This window comes from Podarcis pityusensis (assembly GCF_964106645.2).
Source record: "Podarcis pityusensis genome assembly, chromosome: 6".
Taxonomy (NCBI): Eukaryota; Metazoa; Chordata; class Lepidosauria; order Squamata; family Lacertidae; genus Podarcis; species Podarcis pityusensis.
The window spans coordinates 46,439,570-46,462,404 of record NC_138030.1 but is presented as its reverse complement, the minus strand read 5'-3'; the positions used below and the strand labels follow the sequence as shown (position 1 = coordinate 46,462,404).

Sequence of the window (22,835 nt, the reverse complement as noted above, 5' to 3'; positions counted from 1 at the left end):
AAAGAGCAGTTCAGGGAGCAGCGGAAAGGTGCAGCGGAGAGGCTCCTGCCATAGCCACCCGTCACCTCTCCAGCCGGGAGAGGGTCGCTGGGGGCTGCTTTAGCCCCGCGCGCGCTCTCCCGGCTGGAGAGGTGACGGGCGGCTATGGCAAGAGCCTCAATAGCCGCCCGTCACCTCTCCAGCCAGGAGAGGGTCGCGGGGGGCTGCTTTAGCCCCGCGTGCGCTCTCCCGGCTGGAGAGGTGACGGGCGGCTATGGCAAGAGCCTCAATAGCCGCCCGTCACCTCTCCAGCCGGGAGAGGGTCGCAGGGTGCTTCTTTAGCCCCACGCGCGCTCTCCCGGCTGGAGAGGTGACGCGGGGCTGTAGAGGCTCCTGCCATAGCCGCGCGTCACCTCTCCAGCCGGGAGAGGGTCGCGGGGCTATGGCGTCTTCGCTCAATAGGACACACACACATTTTCCCTTCATTTTTGAAGGGAAAAAAGTGCGTCCTATAGAGCGAAAAATATGGTAGAAACAGAATTTCCCTTAAAAAAAAATAATCCTCTCTGACTGTTCCTTAAGCCTAACAGCGAAGAAAGGAATTCTATATATTTCTCCTGCCCCGCAATATTGATAAAAGAGCATCTTAAAGATTAAAAACATTTACTACATCAAGTCATACAGGTCAGTTCTTCTCTTTTTTCAGAACCCTAAAGTTTTACAGAGACTTCCACGGTACCGTAAAAAACTAATGAATGTATTGTGGTACATGCTTTCATAGCCAGAAATCACTTCACTAGATGTACCTAGTGAAGATGGATCCTGTCCTATGAATTTCCATGACACAATATAGATTATATCCAAAGTAGCGCTAAGTAATTTGTTCTGTTAGCATAAGGATTTACACCTGTGCAACAGAATTTCCCCCTTTCCTCCCCTAGTGCTCCCTAAGTCTGTTTCCCCAACCCTCTGCAGCACATTTGGAGAGGATTCTGTGCATGTGCAAAGACAGGGGAATGTTCTGTTGTGCTAAAGGGATGAGTGCAAGGGATTCCACTCCACATTTCTAAATCTTTAAGGTGCCACGAAACTCCTTCATTTTTACTACAGTAAATCACCATAATTATTATGCTAGCACGCCTCTTTACACCTGAGCCCTTCTCTGTTCCTTTCCCACTTCTACACTCTCTTCTTTGAAATGTAGCAAATGTTAAGTCTAGTGTTCTATATCAAGATGGGTTTGCTTAGTGGCGTAGCGACGTTACGCAATATATCATGCCTTTTACCCTAAACAGTTATTTGGCTTTTAACTGCTACAAAGCGCTGATCTCAAGCTTCCCACAATGGCGAGGCATCCTTCCAGGTTGGGAAAAGCCAATTCAGAATACCACATTGTGTATTCAGAGTTCATATTTTTCCCCCAATAGACAGGGTGTGGAATACATTTTCTCCCCTGCTGCATCATAAAGATTAGAACATTTAGCAGGGCATAATCATGAGCCACAAGCCACTGCTTGCCTTTTTAAGAGTATAAGGTACAATGGGATGCAATGAACAGCTCCCAGAATGCAACATTTGCTGCAGTGTCACATCATCTGTATTTGTATTTACCAATATCCCCGGCTTCCAGCTCCACTATCACTGTTTTGCAATGTTCTCTGCACAACGGAGAAGGGATAACATTCAAGGTAAGCTGACCACTTCCAACCACAAAGGTGCTCTGCAGTCTGTATGTCTGAAAAATATGAAGATGAAGAAGCTTCAAATTATCCCATGCCATTTCAGAGCTTTATTGGAAAGCAAGAGAATGAAAGAACATTTCCCTGCCGAATTAACCCAGGTGACACAAAGATGCAGAAGAGCTGACTACCACAGAGCTGTTTCCCATAACTACCATCTGAAGCACTTTGCCTTTTAGAATGGACTAGGTGCTCAATGCTACTGCCGCAACCTACATGTGCACTTATACTCTTGGGGAGAAATGTGGACAAGTAGTGATCACCACCACCATTTATCTGAGACTGCTAAGCATAAGGCACATTGGGACAACTGCAGAAAATTGTGCATGCATTCCCACCAAAGAAAGGGGACCCTGCCATTGTCTGGGGAAACATTTTCTGCTGATGTTTAGGTGTCTTTTTTTCTTTCGTTTTTGGGTTCTTGGTGTGCATTTTATTGTGATGTAAACTGCTTTGAACTTTCGGAGAAGCAGCACAAAAAATATTTCAAGAAGCATTAAAATGCTCACCTTATCCTGAAGTCTTGAGTTGTGGATGAGAAAACAGCTTTTCAGAGAAATAGTCTTTGGAAGCAGCAGTGAAGAGAAGATGGGGAAAATCTCCTGCAGAATCCGAGTTTTATTCAGAGGATTTTGCCTATGGGGCATTTTAGAGAACCAGACTGTGCTTAGCATCTTACACTGCTGCCAAGTCCCTTCAAAAGATATCCACCTCTGTCATCCTGAATCACTATTATTGCCTCCATTTTGCAAAAGTGACCAAAAAGCGGGGGAAAGCATAAGAATGTGATTTTCCCAGAGCTTGAACTAGAGACAGGGACTCCTTGGGATGAGTTCAGATCACCTATCACCTCCCAAGAAAACAATATGCTCAGGGAACAAAGAGGCTGATGCAACAACGATATATATATATATATTTAAATGTCAAGTTCATTTAATAAAATGCTGATGAAGGGAAATAAAGGAAGGCGTCACCTAGTCAAACATTAACTAAAACCACATGGGAAAGAGTTCGGGAATCCTAGCCTATTCACCATTCCAAGAAAAGGGAGGGCAGGGACGCATTTTAGAAATCCCAGTGTGGGGATCCGTCATGATTCACAGCTTGATATTCTGCACCCAAACTGTCTAGCACAAGTTCATAAAGTAAGAACAGCACTGAATGATAGACAACACCGTGTCCCACAATTATGAAGTGCCCAAATATGACTCAAAGCCTAAAATCTTTAGGGCCTGTATCTATGCACACATTCGCTTCGGTTTAAGATTGTAGCCTTAAGTTGTTGCTGCATGCTAGTTTCTTTGGCAACCTCTGAGCAGCAGCCTCTGAAGTGAGCAGCTTAAATAAAGTGACTTAGGTGATGTTGTTGCCTTTGAGAATTTATCTCCAAGCAACTGAAGAGCCCTTTATTCTCTCTCACACACATACTCAACACTGGAGCAATTCAGTACAGTGGTACCTCGGGTTAAGAACTTAATTTGTTCTGGAGGTCCGTTCTTAACCTGAAACTGTTCTTAACCTGAAGCACCACTTTAGCTAATGGGGCCTCTCTGTTCTCATGCTGAAGCAAAGTTCTTAACCCGAGGTAATATTTCTGGGTTAGTGGAGTCTGTAACCTGAATGTATGGGGCTGTTAGACAACATTTTGAACAAGAATTGGCAAAACCAGCACCCAGCATTTTTTGGAATAAAATACTCTAAATTGCAGGGGTAGGGAGAGATTTCTGCAGAAATTCTGGGGGTTGAACAAATTCCAGCCAAATATGGGCTTCTCTGAATCCATTAGTTACTCAGTGCTGTAGTTGGCCTTTTTAAAGGCCCGTAAGTAGTGGCATGTATTGGTGGCACCACTTGCATGCACTGTAGAGGCTTCTGCAAAGTCTGTAACCTGCACAATGTGAACTGGACCTCTGCTGCCCCTGCATTTGGGGGAAGATACAGGCATCTAAGAGGCAGAATTTGACCAGGGAAACCAAAATGGTTTTGTTGAGTTTCACATCCCAACTCCATTGTATTTTTCTGTGTATTTCACCTCCACAACACACCCACCAAACTTTCCGTCAAACCATGTTTGGAAAGAAATCTGCTGGTATTTTTAAATGCTTAAGGAATCCTACCACAAAAGGCCCTCTCAGAATCCCAAGGCACATGTGCCAAAATGCCACATTATAAATTTGATTGCTGGTCTGGTGTAGTGGTTAGAGTGTTGGACAAGGACCTGGGAGACCAGGGTTCAAATCCCCATTCAGCCATGAAGCTCACTGGGTGACCTTGGCCAGTCACTCATTTTCAGCCTAACCTACCTCACAGGGTTGTTGTGATAAAATGGCAAGGAGAACTTACGTACACTACCTTAAGCTCCTTGAAGGAAAGGTGGGGTTATAAGTGTAATAAATATATAAAGGAAATAAAATTGAGCAGACCAATTTTCCATTTGGGTCAAGATGATACATTACATATTAGAATAAGACAGCTACAAAAACAGCAAACCCACATCATCCTTTCTAGTGTTCTTCACCCGCCACCCACCCACCCAGCCTTTTGGAAGACGCATCCCAGAAAGTTCACTTGGGTCAAGTTCAAGAAAGTGTGTGTGTCTAGAACTTCAGTGACTAGCTCAAACTCACCAGAAAATGTGAACTCCTTGCCCTGAATGACTGCTCCATCTCTCAGCTGATTCCTCCAGTATGATGAAATCTGTCAATCCGGGGTAAAGAGACTGAAAATGCTTCATTTCAGCATAAGACCGATACTGTCCTGTCTTGTGAAAAAGAGAGCAGATGGAATGGTATTTTTATGAGTTGTGTTTTCTCATACAACCAAGGAGTAGGGCAAATTCTGACAGGCATCCCACACTGTGCAGTTACCTTGATGAAGAGAGGCTGAGTTTGCGGTAGTTTTTCGGATAGCTGCCCTAGGTCAGCAGCAGCCACAAGGTTCTTCACAGAGCAGGAGCAGTTGGCAGTCTGAGACACATTCTGTCTACAATCCAAGCCCCACCAGTCTTGACACTCTTTGAAGCAAAAGGATATAAGTGGTTTGTGAGCTCCAAGATTTCACTTAAGCAAACAGAAACAGATTCCAAACATTACACTTGTCATTGCCGTGGACTATCATGAGATAATTCATTGAAAAGGAATCTTTAAACTTGATATGGCCAATACCTGTCACCCCATTCGAGAGCAAACAAGTGGTACATTTCACAGTTCTGTCTCAGAATGAGCCCCCCCCCCGAACACCCCCAGATAGCAATGCATAACATTAGGTACATCATTAAGAGGGATACATACTTGCTACTCAAATGTAGTAAGTGGTTCTTCCTAATAAAGGACTAGCATGGCTTCCACAAAAGTAAATTCCATGTAACTAACCTTGGAGTGTTATCCAACAGCGTCAGCAAGAATATGGATAGGAGAGATTCAGTAGATATTGTGTACTTGGACTGCCAAAAAGCTTTTGATAAAGCTGTTGATAAAGCTCAACAACTTCGGGTGGGTATTTCCCCTTAAAACAGGTCAACAAGTTCTACCACCTCTTTTTCTAGAAAAAAAGCCCTGCTTAACCCTGTGCTTTTTAACTTCTTCATAAACAACCTAAAGTTAGGGGTGAGCAGTGAGGTGGCCAAGTTTGCTGGTGACACCAAATTGTTCAGGGTAGCACAAACAAAAAGGAATTGTGAGCAAATCCAAAATGCTATTTTCCAACTGGGTGAACGGGCATTAAAATGGCAAATGTAAGCGATGCACACTAGTGCAAAAAATCCCTGTCTTCTCATACATGCCAATAGGGTCTGATCTGGTGGTGAATGACCAGAAATGAGACCTCAGTGAAAATGGCAGCTGTGAAAAAAGCAAACTCCATGTTAAAAGGACTGAAAATAAAAATGTTTAAGAGCATTGCAATATTGACAAACCTACGGTGCAGAGGCATCTAAAATACTGTTATCACAGGGCTGGAAAAGATTCAGAAAAGGACAATCAGAATTATCATCCAAAGTCCAACATTTGGACTTTTTTAGTTTAGAAAAATGCAAGTAAGGGGGTGATATCATACAACATAAAAGTATGCATGGTGTGAAGGAAGTAGATAGAGAAAAGCCTTTCTCCCTCTCTCATCACACTAGAAGCTAGAGTAATCCAGTGAAGCTGAAGGATGGAAGATTCAGGATAGACAGGAGGAAGAACTTGTTCACAAAGCACATACTTCAGACTCTGGAATTCACTACCAGAAGATACAGTAAAGGCTACCAAACTGATAGCTTAAAAGGTGATTAGACAAATTCACAGCAAATAAGGCTATCATTGACCACTAGCTATGATGGCCGTGTACTACCTTCAGTATCCAAGGCTATATGCCTCTGAATACCACCAGTTGCTGGGAATCACAAGCAGAGAAAGCACTGTCACGATATGGTCCTGCTAGCAGGCTTCCCATAGGCATCTGGCTGGCCACTGTGGGGAAAAAGGACACTTGGCAAGACGGGCCTTTGGTCTGATCCAACAGGGCTCTTCTAGTGTTCTTATGTAACAGGAGCGTGTGATTTAAATTACGGGTAAATTATATTTGAGGATCTGGCATTCTGATTCTAATTTTAATAGGAAAAACAGAGCATAAGCAATTTGCCTGGCCTCAATGGAAATCAAATTTCAGCACTCCCTTTGGGGAATCAATCTCCTTTGATTAGAGAGACTTAGCTTAAATGGTCATTTTACAATACCGTATAATACAACAAGATAAGTAAGGCTTTGTCTTTTATTGGTTAGACTTTTTGTTGTTGTAGCTTGGAAGTGATGGTTAACATATGACCCCTTATTGGGGGGGAAATGAAGAGATGGTGGCTTATTTCCCACCAGGGTCTCTCCCCTCCTTTTTCAAATAGGTAACTGTAATCATGTTATACAGAACGACATCTCAGGAGAAGAGAGAGCAGTTTTTTCATCATTACACTGTCTCTCAAGAGACAGAAGAAACCACAGTGGTTAATTCTTTATGGCTTGTTCATTATCATCATTATTTATCAAATTTCTGTACCACCCTTCATCCTAGGATCACAGGAAAGCTTGCAATATCTGACTGAATGCTGTGTTTCATGTGTTACCTCTGGGATGTGTTCTAGAAAGATCACAATATGACTTGTTTGTTACTGGAAAACTTGCATCAGAGCCTTCTAAAAAAGATACTTGATAACGACATTGTATTCTTCTTAAGCACGCATACAAATTCTTGATGTTTTAGTAAGCAAGAACAACTGCTTCAGTGTGCACCTCCCAACTGCACAGAGGCTAAATCACAGAAAATCTGTTATACACAGAGAGAGAGAGATCCAATGGGGCAGAAAGAATCAAGAAAAAGAGGTTGCAAATGATAGCCCTTCAGGGGGCCACATGGTATTGGTGGGTGCGGCCAGAGGTAAAAAGGGACAGAGCAATTAATTTGAATTTTACTTTCGTACAATAGGCTAGGTTCTACACACACTTGCACACTCCTCTCTATCCTAAAAGCATTATCAGAGTTCAAGGGCACATTCTAGCCAGGCAAATGAACTCAGGAAGGGCACAAATCAGGGTCGGTAATATTATTAGCCAGAGGGATGGCTTCCCAATAGACAGGGAGGCTGGGGAGCTGCTGCACTGGCCCTAGGCCTGGGGATCCCCACTCCTGATCTTAAGGATCACCTTCTGTAACAAGCGATCAACAACGCTTCCTTTGATTTCCTTCAGTACATCCTAACAGAAGACAATACAAAATTCATGGAAAAGGAGGACCGTTAAAATGCTTCTGATGCCTTTAAAGTCTTTGAAGCCATTTCAGGAGGTTTACCCAGTTTGAAAGACTGAGATGTTTAGCATCACAAGATATAGAAGCACAGAGCAATCTGTACGGCTGTGCATTAATCACATCCACCAAACAGAGCCCAATTTATCTTTGCAGCCAATTCTGGGTATTTGCATTCTCAATTGCATGATTCAGGAGGTTTTTGTTTGCCATGAATAACCCACTCAAGTATTCCAAGTGGGCTTAAAAAAATTTGTTTAATCAATCTGAGATTTATTGTTGAGGGTGTTCCTTTGTACACCAGAAAGTGTGTGACTTGCATAAAAAGTGCAGTGGGAAAAGGGAGGGAGGGCAGCAGGCTAGCCTGGATTTGGAGAGAGACTGAAGGGTGACATGGAAGAATAACAGACTGAGCAAAGAGCAGAGGCAATGCAAACAGAGGAGTGTAGAAGAGGACTGAACTGGAGCTTGACGCAGTAGTCTTCTCTCCTATACTACCCTCAATTATACTCCTCTGCATTCCTTTCAGATTATCAGTCTGTCTGTGGGCACACTCAAGGTGTATTTGGCCTTTAAGTGTAGCAGGCCTTGATCCGTTTGTAGCATAGCCAGTTTGTAAATTCTCAAAAAAGAATATTCAAGCTGGAATGCTGTAGCTAAAGCATGTATGTTAAGGTTTCAAGAGCAATTGTGCTTGATTCCAGGGCCAGCACCCAGTTCTAGATGTGTCCCCACCACCAGTCCCTACTTTCACAAGTCTGCTTGCAGAGAGCAATCCTTTTGCAACTACAAGCAGTGGGCCAACAAATATGCATACAGGCTCTCATCAGTAGGATTGCCTCCCCACCAAGACTGCAACATAGATCCTTGAAACAAGCAGCTTAAGATACCACATATCTGGGAAGGCTCTCCTTCTCAACTCTTAAAAATAGGCATGCTATTTCCAACACTTAATTCATGTAACTTGCAGTGATGTGTATATCTTTGCCTGCCAGTCTAAAAAGACCAGGCACACACAAGAGATTTGCAAAGCTGAGACTAACATAGAAGCGTGCATGCACACGAAAGCTCATACCAATAACAAACTTAGTTGGTCTCTAAGGTGCTACTGGAAGGATTTTTTTTATTTTGTTTCGACTAACATAGAAGTTATTATAAATGAGCTGCTGTTGCCATGACAAAGAGATAGCGAAGCTGAAATAACGCAATTCTGCATTTATCTGGCAGGGAATACAGAGACCCACATCATTTAAAATCCACTAAAGGAGGAAGATTCCGTTGTGCTGTTACTAAGCAGTATATTTCTGTGCCAAAACACCAAGGAGGATATTTTGATCCTCATTAGACAGCAGAGTCCCACTTTGGCCAGGTTCACACGTCACATTAAGCCAAACCCTAGCTCAGCATAAATGTACATGCTCTTGGAGAGGAGCTCACAGACACTTTGCTCCTCCCTGGTTCTTCTCACTACTGCACTGAGCATCACAATTGTGTTGCTGTTTTCCCCCTACTGACCAGAAGTGTAGACAGGAGCAGTTTCTGCATCTCTCCTTAGAGGCTCAGCAACTTCATATGGGAGTCAGCCTGTCACTCAGTCCTGAGGTCAAAGTACTGTATCATTACCAACTGTTTCTCTTGGCTATCCATACAAACCACCAGGCACTTTTAATTTTTTTTTAACCCATATAATCACCATTTTAATCTTTCAGTCACTTCAAATCACTTCACATGCAGTAACAACTTTTGGCATGCTAAGAAGCTAATTTGATAGGAAAGATGGACCCCCAAGAGCTAAGGGAGTCGGGAAGTTAAGACACAACAGTCTAGACCCAGAGAACTCACAACTGGCCACTGGCTGGGCCCTTTCCTGGAGAAGATGGACCTATCACACCTCCTAGGTTGGCTGTTTAACTGCAAAACACTCAAAAGTAAGGACTAACCAACTAGCCCAAACATGTTCTGACTGGGAACAGACTGCTTTTAATTAAAGGGCTGGCACTGTGCTGTTTTGTAATTATTGGTATGCTTTTAATAGATTTTATATATGTAGCTAGTTTAAATTTATCAAATCTTAAGCACCGTCTGGGGAAAAGGAGGGATATAAATAAATTTGTTGGTGGTGGCTTTTTGGAGCAACCAGTCAGTTTCCAAGCCCCAAAATGTTTGTCATTGTCTTTATTTATTTAAAGGATCATCAGCTCCTACGTACTTAGGTACAATGGAGATACTGCTCCACCACCACTGACAGACGTGCAGCTGCTGGGTATGCAAGTCAGAGACTTTATAGTTATTGTCCCCAGGCAGGGGAACTTTCTGTCCTGGGAGGCTTCTTTGGTTGACATTTCAAGGCCTAGTTGACTGTTTCATTTCAATGTGCCTTTGGCACACAGAGCTGGAATTGTTGTCACCTCCACCCCTTTCTATTTCCAAGTTGGCTCTTGACACTGGTTTTGTTTTTGGCTGTGGATGTGGTTTTAAGCTGTGCTCGTCTTAAGTTTCTGCTCCCTTATTGTTGTGTTTTAAATATTGTTTTCTACCCACCACAGGGGTCCGCCTATGTGTGGGATGTAAATATCTGAAAACCAACCAACTAGCCCAGACAAGCTAGTCCCTAAAGGGGATTTTAGACCAACAATACGCAAATAACAGCGCCCCGTGGTACATGCCAAATTGCTTTCGAAATTTAAAGAGAGTTTCAAAAGCAGTTTGAGATACAGTAAAAGTGGCTATGTTTCAAAATGTTCAAAAAATCCTCTGGCATGTACCTAAAGTTGGCCTTTTGATCCTCAAGCATGTGAAGAACTTTCCCCAGAATGATACAGAAACTGGACAGACAAACTAGAACTGGACATTTGGTCCATAAATCTTAGGTGAATAGCGTGTGTGGTTACACTGATATCATACATTCATTTTTAAAAAAAAAATATCTTTCATGCCATATAGGCTAAATCATACTACAAATAAACTCAAGTAACATCACGTTTAGAACGTTTTTGCACATCAGGCGCTGAGTAAGCTCAGCAACGCCACATGGTCTCCAAGGGTTGGCTCACACTTTGATTATCCAACCCGCAAAATCTGTAACATGCATCCGCCCTGCATAGCTTTGGTAACAGGCTGCACCATTTCTTGGCATGACTAGGTAGAAGTGTCATGCCTGTACTGGGCTATCCTGTGCCAAATTATTTATTTGATTCAGGACGAGTAAAGTTCTCCATTAACAGATGAGATCACTACAGGCAATGTGGCTGCCTCCTTTGGATTTATGCAGGTGCACATGTTCAAAATGATGCTGAGATCCTTTAAAGCATAAACCATGGATAACCTGCGCTAGCCAAAAAAAACCCCATCAGTTGTACTATGCTCTGCAGCAGCCAACATTACTCCAAGCAGAAATTATTTTTCCCTGCTTAGCAGACATCCTCAATCTCAAAACATGGCCATACAATACTCACAATTGCTAACCTCATTGCTATTGCTGCTCTGTCTTACAACTTAGCACTCCACAAGGAAAGAGAGAAACAGTGGCGGTAAAATATAAAGCTACTCATTGCAACAGACTTGTTTTTTTCTTTAAGAAGAAATATGTATATTGGAATAAAACTAAAAATAGATTTAGTCAAGGAAAGCAAACCATTATTTTGATTCACTTAAAAGTAGCAGCACAAGCTCTGACTTCATTTAGACATTAAAAAAAAAAAACATAGCAAGACTCAATTTTGCATCTGAAAGTCACCAAAACTAGCTTGCAGATACCTGGATAGTACGAGTCCTTCACATTTGAGAGTAAAAGACTGGGGAGATTAAGAAAACAATCCTATGCACACTTCTCTTGGAGTAGGCTTAATTGTACTTAACCTCCAATTAATAGCGGATTGCGCTTTGAAGCACTGAACTGATACAGGTCTGTCCCCCACCTCCCAGTTTCTAGCTTAGCCACAGTCACAGTATAGCTGAAAGGGGGAGACCTCATCTGTCATCCTCCTCTCTTATTTCTATCTGTCACCAGAGGTTCTAAGAATATCATGGCATATCATGACTCAGCAGAAAGAGCTGAAAGGTGCTCCTGTTATGAGCACCTTACAGGGATATTAAGTGTTATAGCCATTAATTATCAAAGTCAATTTTATGGCAAGGATTCAAAGCGTCTTGTGCTGTGTATTCAACAGTGACTTCAAAATCATAACTTTCATTTTTTGTGGGGGATGTTTTAGCATTTAAGATTGGAGATAAAAACTTGGAAACTGGGCTTCAGCATGAACAAAAAAACTCAAACATTAGAATTTAATTAAAAAGAAATGCACAATTAAAAAAAACCTCAAATTTCAAGCCACAAGAGTTCTAGTGTTGTCATCCTCAGATTACCCCAGCTGGAACAACAGACATGGTTCAGTGGAAACCAGATGTCAAAACTGAATTTTTATGAAATGCACATGCTCGGTGAATGCATGGAGAGAGGGAGAAAGAAGGGGACACATCACTCTACCATGTTTTACATAATAAGCATACCAATCCTGAAGCAAGGAAGAAACTGCTTCTTCACAACTTTGCAAAGCTGAACACCACCAAGGTGGAATTACCACCAGGACTATGTGCACTCACATTCAAATATCCACATTTTGTCCAAAATAAATGAATTACTACTTATTTCATTTACTCCATCTCCTAAATCTGCACTTTCTTTGGCCTCCCCTCAATCCCAATGTTTTCAAAGAAAAGAATGCAAAGAGGATAAGACAAGAGTATCCTGCACAGTTCTTTGCTGTGGGAGAGACAGTAGTAGGAATGGTGATGGAATAGAAGCCCCATTCCTTGATCCCCTGGGAAATCACGTTAGTACCTCTTTCAATTGCTTTGGGTTACCAAGAAATATAAGCAAACGTTTTCATAGCTAGTTTCTACATCTAAGACTTGGAAACAGGTTTTCAAATAGCAGTACATTAAAATACCCAATTCTGCACGTCTAGTGAATTTGAAAGAATAATTTAACAACTTACACAATGCAGTGCTCAAGAATTTTTTTTAAAAATAGCTAACTCTCTTAGAATGGCTCAACACTAAGCTTTGAATGGCAAACCTTATTTGCCACTGCGTGAACCCCAACATTCACCCCCACAACAAACCCATCTTTTGTGGCCAGATATATATATACATATATATATATATATATATATAATATGCTACCCTAAATGCAAAAAAATGCAAAAGAGTTTTCTACTTTCCAGGTTCCCAAAATAACATGGAGCTGGTTTGCTATAAGAAATGTCAAACAAACAGTTCAACTACTGAATAGCCAAGATAAAGTCATTGTTTAAAAAGAACTTGCACCACCCATCTGTACAAAGCCAGCCTGGACCTTTAAAAATGTGTACCAACACATGTGCCTGTTATTAGGCCTCAGATTATAATAAAATGAGATGTTTACAATGAGATTCAGAGCCCTGGGGCATCAGTTACAGTTCAGTTCATAATGGTGTAAGGATGCTGCAGCTGGGCTGACGTTAATGGACAACATTCTAGAGGCATCAGTATTTTCTGGTGGGAAAGAACACTAATCTGCAAAGGAAATCTTTGTGCATGCTCTATAGCAGACTCAACTGAAATTATCCAAGACATGATTTAGCCTGAGAGGGCCCTGAATGTTGGATGGAAGTCAAGCATGTCTCACGCTAAGCTAGAGAGCCAAAAAGATAGATATTGTTGCTGAAAATCTTCCCAAATGAACCATTTTTGCTAACCGCACCCTTGTTCATAATTTACGGCTTGGGGGTAGTGCTCAAGGGTTCTGAAATGTAGAAAGACTCCTCAATGCTTCTTCCAATCATATCATTTCAGACCTCAGTTGCAGTTCATTGCTAACAAGGCAGTTGTGGCTCATATGCCAGCTTAAAAGTGACCTGCTGGAATTTCGCCCACCACTTTACATCATGCACCTCTGCAAACAGCCAAAACTGAGCCCAAGAGTCTGACCTGTTTTTACAAACAATTTCAGAGAAGCAGAAATGCCTGGCAAAGAACATAATCATTTCTAGTCTTGGATTTGGTATGTCAAAGGAATTTAGAAATGTGGGACAAATGAATGTTGGCCTAGCTCCATACTACCATCATTTTAAAGATACTTTTCTGTGCCAAGAACAAATGGAGGGCTTCCCACTGGACCACATCCTAGCGCTAAGAGTAATCATGTCTCCAAATAGCCCTGCGTATCTTGGGTTTCACCCAGTACATTATTATATAGTTCATTATTTAAATCTGTGATTGAAGGATAGATCTAGTCTCTTGGAAGTGGGGGAGAAAGGGTTTCTAGAATGTTGAGTTCCAGTGACCATATCAGTCCAGGCAAAGGAAATATAAAGTGCCCACTACATTTTCCTCTTTCAGGGCACTGCAACAGTGATGAAGAAGTTTTCCATCGCTGTCAACAGCCTTCGCAAACAAGAGCGATTCTCTTCAAAGAGCTCCCTCCTCTTTTCATTTGCCAGCTAATTCAAGCTACCAAAGCAATTCCTTTAATGTCTAATCATTTTCATTATGTACTGATGTGATATTACAACAGAAAATATAAACAGCAGCTCTTCAAAGATGCTTGACATCTAGCTTGAGTCAGCCTCTAAGCAGGATTCTTCTCCATCCCACCAAAGCTGCTTAGTTACATTTGCTCTTTGCATTGTACATTATGAAACACACATTGATATGGCAGCAGCCTTTACTCCCTTTTATCATTTCCCAGCTTAAGAGTTGCAGAAAGTGACTTACAAGGCTGGACCTAATCAACCAACTAATGCAAGGGCACGGCAGTGAGCTAAATTTAAGATGGGAGATTTTGCAGAATGTAGGATTCCTGAAACTATGACAGTTACCAAGCTAGAAAGAATCAGAGAGCAGTAAACAGCTGCGACTACACAGTCCATCAGTCTTTCCTTTAAAAATATGTCAGGAGACCCATCCAACTACAGTGGTACCTCGGGTTACATACGCTTCAGGTTACATATGCTTCAGGTTACAGACTCTGCTAACCCAGAAATAGTACCTCGGGTTAAGAACTTTGCTTCAGGATGAGAACAGAGATCATGTGGTGGCGGTGCAGCGGCAGCAGGAGGCCCCATTAGCTAAAGTGGTAGCTCAGGTTAAGAACAGTTTCAGGTTAAGAACGGGCCTCCGAAATGAATTAAGTACTTAACCCGAGGTACCACTGTACTACACTTAAAGCCCTCATCTTCCTTTGAGGCCTTGAGATACTTACCGTATTTTTCGCCCCATAGGGCGCACCGGCCCATAGGGCGCACCTAGTTTTTTGGGGGGGAATAAAGGGGAAAAAAATTATTTCCCCCACAGGCGCGGGGCTGGGGCGGGGGAAGCCCGAGCTTCCCCAGCCCCCAGAACAGGCGCGACTGTTCTCCGCAAGCCGTGGGAGCCCTCCCACGGCTTGCAGAGAGCTACCTGAAGCCCAGGCGCGACTGCTCAGCGCGCCCAGGCTTCGGGATGCAGGCAGCTCTCCGCAAGCCGTGGGAGCCCAGCGGGAACTCCCGCGGGCTCCCAAGGCTTGCGGATAGCTTCCTGAAGCCTGGAGAGCGAGAGGGGTCGGTGCGCACCACCCCTCTCGCTCTCCAGGCTTCAGCGAAAGCCTGCATTCGCCCCATAGGACGCACACACATTTCCCCTTCATTTTTGGAGGGGGAAAAGTGCGTCCTATAGGGCAAAAAATACGGTAATAGAATGAGGTGGCAGGGCTCCATGGCATTCCTTCAATTTGCTTTTGACAGAATGCAAATAGTATCAGATAAGCTATTATAATTGGGAGCTAGAAAAGTCATTGCTTTAACATATAGAAGCCCAGTATGAAAATCTAAGCAAAAAAAGGATCCTCTCTCTTATGTACATGTAAGAATAGTCATGAAACAATTCAGTCTGTAATCCTATGCATGCCTATTAGGGTATAAGTCTCATTGTACAAAATCAGAGCTTACCTAGAAGTGATTATGCCCAGGATTAAAACTTGAGAGTGGCAGACTGCACATCACATATAAATTGTGTGTATCTAAACACCAATGTTCTATGTTAGTTTGATGAAAAGTACTATTGGGAGGCTACAATTTCAAACACAGGAGCAGCATAGGGAGCGCTTAGCCCTTTCCCTGCTAGGCCTTTTTTCAGTCAAAACTCCCCACCCAAGGGATTCCAGATGCTTGTTTAGTCTTGCAAATATGCATCCCAATCTATGCAAAGGTAGAAGCAGTTGGACCGTATGATTTTGAAGGAGACATGATTGGAGGGGAAAAGGTTAAACACACACACACCATTTTTAAATGGAGTGTGAGATTTCAGAAAATCATCTTCAAAAGATTTGGGGACCTATTACAAAAATTGGATGTGGTTTTGTTTATTTCTGCAGGAATGGGTTTTTGCCAACATATACATTCTGAGCTGAGGAATTGGTTTCAATACCAGTACTGATCTCTGCTCATGATCCTTTCACACACAGAAATTCGTTTCTGGTAACCTTTCCTTATTTCAACAAGCTAATTTAGTTGAAGGGATTGTTTTGTTATTGCTATGGCTAAAAATAAATAATTTTGGAGATAGTCTTTGTTAATCCACTGCCAATCAGCTAGAAAACTACCCATTTTAAACTGGTTTTTAATGTTGTGTGATACTGTGTTTTAATATTAATGTTATATTTTAATTGCAAGCCACTCTGGGACCCTAGGTTGAAGGGCAGGTAATAAATAGTAGTAGTTGTAGTAGTAGTAGTAGTAGTAGTAATACATTCCAATCTATCTTCTGCCTTACCCACCCCTTGTTTATTCTCAACTGTCACAAAGGGAAAACAACCATTTGTGTGCCAAGCATTCCCAGAAATAAAATTTCCTTCAACTGAGTGCTAACAAAACAAAAAAAAGCAACACATGTAGACATGATAAGGTTTTTAAACAAATCTGCCTGAGAAGGCAGCACAGTTGTGATGATCTTTCAGCTAGCTGCAATTTAGACAGTTCTGCCCGCACCCGTGTCCGGTTTATGCAAAGTCTTGGTGGTTTATTATCTCAGAGTTAACTGCTCTGAAACCTTCCTGCAGCAGCTGAATACTAAAGTTCAGCTACAAAACACTAGTCTCATTTCAAGTTTCCTTGGAGGGGCTTCCTCATTTCTGTTGACAAAGACAGAGATTGCTACATTTCCTGACGTGTACATTTCAATCACTACCGCAAAAAAATAAACAGAAGAGATTTGCACCACTACCTTTCATAGCCTACCTGCTGAAATCAGATTTACCGGTACTGAACTTTGAACCAAAGTTCCATGCAGAACTCAAAGCACCACCTTAAGCACAGAGTAATCCTGTACAAATGCTGCCTTGAATGTTTTAGGGCACTAGTGGAAAGACTCAGAATTATGTTGCAAGCCGTTTTTACAGGTAATACCAGAGTTAATGGTCACTTTACCATTAGCAGCATCCTGATCAGGCTCTTCCTATAAGCATGGACATTGTTGAAATACTCCACAAGCAACTAAATGTGTGATTTAAATATTTAGCCAAGTGGGAAAACATACAGCAATTCTTAAAGATTTTAACGTTTTTAAATGTATTAGAATAACAAAAAATGATAACTGGTGATATCATTTGTGGATATGTGCTTGATATAGGTGGTGTAAAGCCAGGATCTCTGCATCCTGAGAGGCAGTAAAGGGTGAAAGTCTGATGCAACTGCTAAAAAAATGAATACAAGCCTTCTGAGTCCAGTTTAAACTGCGGACAAATTTACCAAAGTACTTTTGTTCCTGGCAGCCCTCCAAAAAATGTAAAGCTGTGTGATAAGTAAAGCATGCCAGGAAAAGCGGCACCTGTTAGTTGTGCAGCCAGAGGCCATCCAGGAAAGACAAAAAGCTGAAAACTCCACTCTGGGGCAAGCTGCTCATGCTAGGAGGAGACTTAACAGCAGCAGAGGAAAAACCTCACCTTGTCCGATTTGGCTTCCCAGAACCTCCCTTTTGCAACACAGTATCTTGTACAATCTGTGTGTACGTGCAATGCTGCGCTAATTTCATAAAGTACGAAATAAGGGGCCAATGGTAACTGGTTTGTTTTCACTCTCAAAAAATCCAAAACTAAACCGCTCTCCCAACAATAAGCAAACATCCCTGTGCTTTCTAAACTTTCCTTCACAACGTTAGGCTCTGCCTATCCTCATTTGTGACTGGTTTGGAACCAGTTTTAGAACATTAAAAAAAAATGCTAGCAGGTTGCCATGCTGCAGAGTGAAATGTCTCAGAACATGCCCACTGGAGGCAATTTACTAAGCTTTGTTGTAAACACAAAAACAAAGCCTTTGAGCATGTCGATGAGTTAATTAGTGATTACTGCAGGCAGCCCTCATATAGACCTTGGTAGTAGTTCTCATTTTGCTCCCTGTAAAAAGCAGTATTATTTTGCAATGAAAGCTAGGGGCATCATTACTGAATATTTTTCCCTAGCATGTATTGTCTTAGCATATCATCATGTGTGCTACCACCAATACACCCCAAATATGTTATGGTTAAGTAAATATGCAAATAACTTTCTTACTCTCCAGCATATACTTCTTGGTAATTGGTAAAGGCAGCAGTCGGATATGACTAATGAGGGAGCCCCACGCATGGGTTCTGGAGAGCGTCGTTTCAGGTGGCGAAAGCGTATGTGGCTGGATCATAAAGTACGCAGTTAGTAAAACTAACCCCAGCATAACCAGGCCCTGCAAGAGAAGACAAGCATTAGATTAGTCACAGGCACTTGTTTTGAGTGAGAACTGTCCCTTTCAGGTAATCATGTAGGTTATGATCTGCTGAGCTAAATCGCTTTGACACCAAAGCTTGCAACATGAAGTTACAGAGCGAGGATGGGGAACCTGGGGCCCTCCAGATGTGGATGGACTCCAGCTCCCATCAGCCCTAACCATTGGCCTTCCCCATCCCTGCTTTAGTGTCACTGCCTGCTGACAAAAGCTGTTGCAGGAATATAGGTTCAAATACTCTAGTGAATATGGTTATCAATGAGGGGATGTTACTTGCAGTGCATTATCGCTCAGTACATACTCTTGCCTATACATCAGTAGCATAATGTGATTCCTGTGCATTTAATAATACAGTAGTGGCCAAAATGCAAATATGCAACCAGACTTTCAGCAACAAAACTAGGTCAGGCATCCAGGCACCAAAAGTTTGACCCTGTGTGCCAGTTCTTTCTAACATTCCTGCCAGACAACAGGCATGGTAACGAAAGGCATTGCAGTGATTCAAGCCTTTATCTCGCTTGATATATTCTGGCCGTTAGGTTTCACTCCATTAGGTTGACCTCAAACTGTGGTCCACTTTGTATAAGGACATGCACAAGTACAAGATCATCCACAAATGCTTTACCTTATAGAGTACCATCAAAAGAGGGTAGCGTGGGGGTCCCCTTTGGGGCTCATTTTTTTCCAAGAGTTGCCTGATGAATTTCTCAATGGCCTTTTCAGACATACCACACTGATAACCGGTCTGCCTCACTAAGTCAATGGTCTCCGAGAGTTTATCATAAATGCTGAGTTCGCTGGCAGAAAGCTCCATGTCCTCTGGTGAAAAATCCTATTAAGGAAAATTCAAAACATTAAGAAACAAGATATTCCAGTGCCTCAAAGATCATAGGAGAGGACAGCAAATTCCTAATCTAAGCAAGGTTTCTTTGTGTTAAAATTACAAAGCTGGCTGTGAGGTCTCATTAACATAGCTCATTAAACTCCACCCAGATCCTTGATTTTAAACATTCTAAAATAGGGCTAGTTTGTTCATCTAAGTAAAACGCATAATGACTACTATAAAAGTATCATCGTTGTTTACATTGAAACTGCAGAAATTGGCACAGAGAGGGATGAAGTCACTGTGCGGGTAGAATAATGTCACTCACGCAATATAACTTCTCTCTTTCTTCCTCCCCCCCCCCTCCATCTACCGTGGGGGTTCTCCAACCCTTCAGAGCTGATGGAGCTGGGGGTAGGAGGAGAGGAACTTCTATTAAACCAGTGGAAGCTGTTTCACTGTTTTCCTCATGCAATGACTTAGTTAGATGCAACTGTACACAAACATATTATGGTAAAAGCTTTCATAGACATCTAAGGAAGTGGACTGTAGTCCACAAAATCTTGTGGCATTACAAACATGCTAGGCCAAGGCTCTTTGTCCTACAACTACGAGTACCACCTAATAGGAAGTGGTTGCCTTCACACCCTGCTTGTGAATTTCCAAGAAAACATGGGAAGCCATAGCGAATGCTGGATTAGATACATTTACAGACAGAAACCACCGTATTTACTCGAATCTAATGTTCACCTTTTTGGCCAAATTACATTGCAAAAATTGAGGTGTGCGTTAGATTTGATGGCGTATTAGACTTGAGTAAATATGGTATACACAAAGAAGTTTTATTTTCTCAAGGTAGCACAAAAGCTATTTCACAAAAGGTCCACTTTTTACAAATGAGGATCTGACTCACAAAACCTATTTCTGGTCAAGGGAGAGCAAGAACAACATACACAAGCAGACTTACAGGTAAACTTTTGAGCCTTCTTATAGTTTAGCATTTGTTAAACATCCGTTTTAGCACCAAACTACCATTCAGTTATCAAACCTTTCATTCACGATTTCTTTACTGCAAGGGTACTCTGTTATTTATGAAACTCTCAACAATTTAGTATCAAGGCCAACCCATCCATGTACAACTAAAAATGTGACAAGAAGATACTGAAAGGAGGAAATATGTAGAGGGTCAAGCCATTCCTGAAGTACCCCTCAAGATCCTGGTGTATGATGACTCTATGCAATCATGTACTGGCAGGAGAAATGCTTAATTTCTAAGTAAAGAGAGAGAGTCCAAAATGAGCTATGTATCAACAGGAGGACGCAACGGGTTTACAGCTGTATTACTATTGTTTTTATAGCATTTTCCCAGCAAAAGATGTGCTTTAGAATTCTGACTTCCTTGTGAGATCCAACACTCCACAACAAACAAGCAGCACCAGCAGCTCTGATCTTCATACACACAGTCAGACCCAATTCCTGTGTTGGATTCAGTGTTCCAGCCCTGGGAACAAAACACTCAGCACAATTCCCCCCCCCCCAATAGGAAGTGTGTGCAGAAGCAGGGCCAGCCCAATACATTTTGGCACCTAAGGCAAACCACAAAATGGTGTGTGTGTGTCCCACCCCAAGGAAGAAATAGTGAAGATCTACATCAGAAACAATGGGAGAATAAAGATCTACATCGGGAACAAGGGGGTGGGGTCAAATCAACCTCTGAATTTGTTGGAGATGAGGAAACTGGCATAGAATCATAGAATCGTAGGAAGGGAACCTGAGGATCATCTAGTCCAACCCCCTGCAATGCAGTTGTCCCATACAGGGATCGAACCTGCAACTTTGGCATTATAATCACCTGAGCTATCCAGGCATGCTATAAGTCAATTGCCTCCAGATAATGCTTTACAAAGTGATTTTTTAAATATATGGTCACATAATTGTCTTACATAACATAGTATATACATCATATACATCAGTTAATATGTTTTCAACTAGATATTAAATCTAGTACAATTTCCTTTTTTACAGGATTGCATCAATGGGCCTAGTTAGAATCTAGATTTGGGCAACAAACTTTCTCCAGGTGAGACTGGTTTGAGAACCTAAGATTTTTCTTGCCCTCTGTAGCAAAGAAAGAAAAACTATAGATCATCTGTGGCTCCCTTGAGCCACCTAGATTTCAGTCACTAGATGTACACACTGCTTTCTGTCGACTTCTTTAATGTACCACGTTCTAACCTCTACCGTTGTTAAATGAATAAGGAGCTGCATCAATGGAGAGGGATGGGCAATATGACCTTCAGATTTGTTCTGGTCTCACATTTTTGTAGCCAAGGGATAATTCAGACTTAAAGAGATAACTCAGAAATAAGAATACCCCATAATGGTTAGAACAGTTTTGTTTTAACAGCACACTTCTATGCATGTTTACTCAGAAGTAAGGCACGCTGTTTGGCTTCCTCCCAACAACACAGGATTGAAGCCTTAGAGACACTACTCCAGAGTCTGAATTGAAATGGGGCATTTACACTGCATGGTTGACTTTGCAAATCTATAACGCAGCCCTGTTTTACTTTATGTGCATATGCATGAAGAGGTAAAGCCTCATCACTTACTGTAAAAGTCTCATGAAACTGCCAACATTCACAAGACTCAGCATAAATGACACGGGAACTCATTCTAGCATTCATTCATTCACCTGTATGAAATCAACAACATACCTGAGATTCTAACCCTATACGCCTTCAGGGATTATGTAACACTGGTGAGATTGTAAACACCAGCTGCAAGAAATATGATCCTCGACATGCACAAATGACAAAAGCACAGGCTTATTTATGTTGAACACAAACTTCCAGATTTCTACTAGGCAGTGGTTCTTCCCAGTTGCTAGTCCACAGACCCCAGGGAATCCGTGTAACCCACCCAGGGGGTCCGTGGCACCATTCATAGAACAAAAACTACCGTGGAGTTATCAATAATTACAAATGGAGGCGTTCTGTGGCTTGGCTTTCGAAAAACATGGGGTCTAAAATACTTAGCTAATTAGGAAACACCGTACATGTTAGAACCCACTTAAGAGAGAGCTGGACCACAATTTATGGAACTTACTGCTACCCCTTAAAACACCCTTTTTTTCTCTCCCACTGACCGCCACTGGCATTCCAAGCTGTGGGGCGCGAGGAAAGCACCGGCCACTGACAGGAGCATGGAGGCCTTTGGTTCCCCACACCCCGGTCTCCTCCGAAGGGAGCAGCCGGCCTGGGACAGTCCGCCCCGCCTTTGGGGCTGCCCTTCTCCCCTGTCATGCCCAGGCTCCCGACGAGACCCCCATCCCCACCCCCACCAAGCGGCCAAGAGACCCCACCCCCACCCGGAGGCTTCTCCCGCCTTCACTTGCAAGCGGCCCTCCCTCGCCCACGCGCCTCCTCACCCCATGAACCGCCGCCCGGGTGGCTCCCACCAGACTGGAGAGGCGGAGCGCAGCGAGCATGGGAGCGACGCTCCCCGTGCAGGCGAGGAGGAGGGCTGGGCCTGGCGCTTCCTGCTTCCGGGCTGCGGAACGGGAGCGAGGCCGCAGATTCCCCGCAGCACTTTCGCCTCGCTCGGCGGCGCCTGCACGGCCGCGCCACCTCCCCGGACAGGGGCTCTAGCTCGCCGCGGTTCAAGAAGCCACTGCCCATGGTCGCCAGTTGGTGGTCAGCGGCCCTCCGGCTGTGCGGTGCAGCCCCGTCACGTGGGCGTTTACTCGTG

At 42.8% G+C, this 22,835-nt stretch overlaps 1 protein-coding gene and 1 long non-coding RNA gene across 4 annotated transcripts in view; both read right to left on the bottom strand.

Moving 5' to 3' along the window:
* Positions 1 to 22,835, bottom strand: part of LOC308479699 (bombesin receptor-activated protein C6orf89 homolog) — a 28,835-nt gene extending 6,000 nt beyond the window's left edge. For 2 of the 3 annotated variants that reach the window (XR_013987793.1, XM_081010490.1), the window contains exons 1-7: positions 22,516 to 22,835; positions 18,888 to 19,094; positions 18,058 to 18,223; positions 4,586 to 4,731; positions 4,346 to 4,479; positions 2,228 to 2,354; positions 1,591 to 1,714 (exon numbers count right to left, since the gene is read on the bottom strand). Coding sequence is in view for 2 of the 3 variants with exons in the window: in XM_081010490.1 (XP_080866616.1) it covers positions 1,591 to 1,714; positions 2,228 to 2,354; positions 4,346 to 4,479; positions 4,586 to 4,731; positions 18,058 to 18,223; positions 18,888 to 19,094; positions 22,516 to 22,575 (964 nt within the window). In the remaining variant the exon portion in view is untranslated. Of the gene's footprint in view, positions 1 to 1,590; positions 1,715 to 2,227; positions 2,355 to 4,345; positions 4,480 to 4,585; positions 4,732 to 18,057; positions 18,224 to 18,887; positions 19,095 to 21,802; positions 22,178 to 22,515 lie in introns of those variants that run through there. The other variant, XM_081010491.1, reaches the window with a different exon arrangement.
* On the bottom strand, positions 14,443 to 16,023 carry LOC308479712. Its single transcript, XR_013987799.1, has 2 exons — positions 15,201 to 16,023; positions 14,443 to 14,731 (listed from the first exon to the last, which is right to left on the bottom strand). It is a non-coding gene; the product is annotated as an uncharacterized lncRNA (long non-coding RNA).